The 1,630-nt window shown below is 46.5% G+C and overlaps 1 protein-coding gene across 1 annotated transcript; it reads right to left on the bottom strand.

The window, feature by feature from the left end:
* Positions 1-6: 6 nt before the first annotated feature.
* On the bottom strand, positions 7-1,011 carry LOC104947177 (transmembrane protein 131-like). Its single transcript, XM_010773142.1, has 3 exons — positions 840-1,011; positions 647-751; positions 7-561 (listed from the first exon to the last, which is right to left on the bottom strand). Exons 1-3 carry the CDS (start codon positions 930-932, stop codon positions 454-456), a joined length of 306 nt encoding a protein of 101 aa, XP_010771444.1. The 5' UTR covers positions 933-1,011; the 3' UTR covers positions 7-453.
* Between the last annotated feature and the right edge of the window lie 619 nt (positions 1,012-1,630).

Below are 1,630 nucleotides of genomic sequence, written 5' to 3'. Positions count from 1 at the left end.
ATAAAGTAAGACTGAAGCACTCCTTTGTGCACCAGTCCATCCTCAAATTAAACATCCCAGATCAAATGTACGTTAGAGGGTCTTAAACTAGTTCTTTTTTCAGTGATTGTAATGGTATGTTAAATGTCTGTTTCCTTGCATCGTGCCTTAATATGTGACCTTGTTTGATTTTGCAAATGGAGCTGCTGCGATGCAAGAAAAATGTCCGATTGATCTGACAGTAATTATCGTATCGTAAGTCTAACCTTCAAGTTTACATCAAATACAATATTAAATGTCGCTTATTCGGTGCAATTTACTAGTAAACGTTTGCACAGAACTATTTGTAAACAGCATTTTTCATTCCTGCACTAACTCGCTGTTGGAGGGCTTGATAACACACTCCCCACTTGTTGGCGGACCCTCCATGTGAACGCGCAAACATAGTGGAAGTGTGTGTGGGTCGGTTTGGAATTAGGCCTCCGAGTTACTCACTGGAAACGAAGCCGGTAAAACGATGTGCTTCGGAGAGCTGCTTAGCGTCCCCACTGCGATGAGAGCTTTCACTGGGATGGTTAATATCTGATGGGGGGGAGAAGAGGCAACATTAGACCGAATACTGATTGGTCATTGGTTTAAAAATCGCAGCTTTTGATTGGCTTCCTACCTCGTAATCTGTGGTGATGTGAATGGCTCCATCATACAGGCCCTCCAGTGCTTTGGCCACCAGTGTCACTCTGAATGCTGCATAATATCCGGACGCCAATATCACCTTTAAAGAAAGTTGGTCAGTGTGTGTTTTTATACGCAAGAATAACCTTAGTCGTAACCGAGTCTCTTTAAAGGGTGTGAATCCTTACAGTTTTATGGCTGGAGGCGGAGATGTTCTGCAGCTCTCGGAGGCGGTTCAGAGCCACAGTGGCGTTTCCTTTCTCCGTCTTCAGCAGCTCCATCGAAATACTGTCTCCTGTGACGAGCCATGACTTTATCTCCAGCTGCAGGACAGAAAGGAAAAGTGAAACACTAACAACTGTGAAGGGAGTCCTTTGGCAGAACACTGTGTCTGTACTTTGGCAATCTGCAGTAGTTTTGTGTCCCCTTGGTCTATGTTTGGGTGTCTTATAGCTATTTAGTGTCAAACCGTTGTCCTTTTGTGTCTCTTTTGGGGAAGTTTTTAATTTGGGTTTCAATATGTGTTGATTCTGGTTGACTTGCAGTAGTGTTGTGTCTCTTACGGCCCGTCCACACAGCGGCGTGCATTGAAAGCTTCACCATTCACTTTGAATGGGGTGACGTCACTTTTTGCCGAACTGCATTGTGGGAAGTGACGCGGAGCTTTGCTGGCGTGGCTCGCTGCAAAGGTTGAGCAATGTTCAACTTTTGAAGCCTCGGCAGAAACGTCAGCCAATCGAATCATATGCCAGTACAAGCTCTAGCCAATCAAACCGCTGCTTGTGTGTCCGGGGCGGGAGATTCATGTGATTGGTTGTTGGTCGAGTTTCAGACACGCCCGCCGGCAAGCTTCAACGCACGCCGCTGTGTGGACGGGCCGTGATAGACTAAGGGGCGGGACATCTCTAACGGTTGACCAATCACAACAGAGCCGGCCAGCTAACCAATCAGAGCAGACTGGGCTCTGGTTTCAGACAGA

This window comes from Notothenia coriiceps, unplaced genomic scaffold (genome assembly GCF_000735185.1).
Source record: "Notothenia coriiceps isolate Sejong01 unplaced genomic scaffold, NC01 NC01_scaffold00012131, whole genome shotgun sequence".
In the NCBI taxonomy this organism is placed as follows: Eukaryota; Metazoa; Chordata; class Actinopteri; order Perciformes; family Nototheniidae; genus Notothenia; species Notothenia coriiceps.
This window is presented reverse-complemented; position numbering and strand designations above follow the sequence as displayed.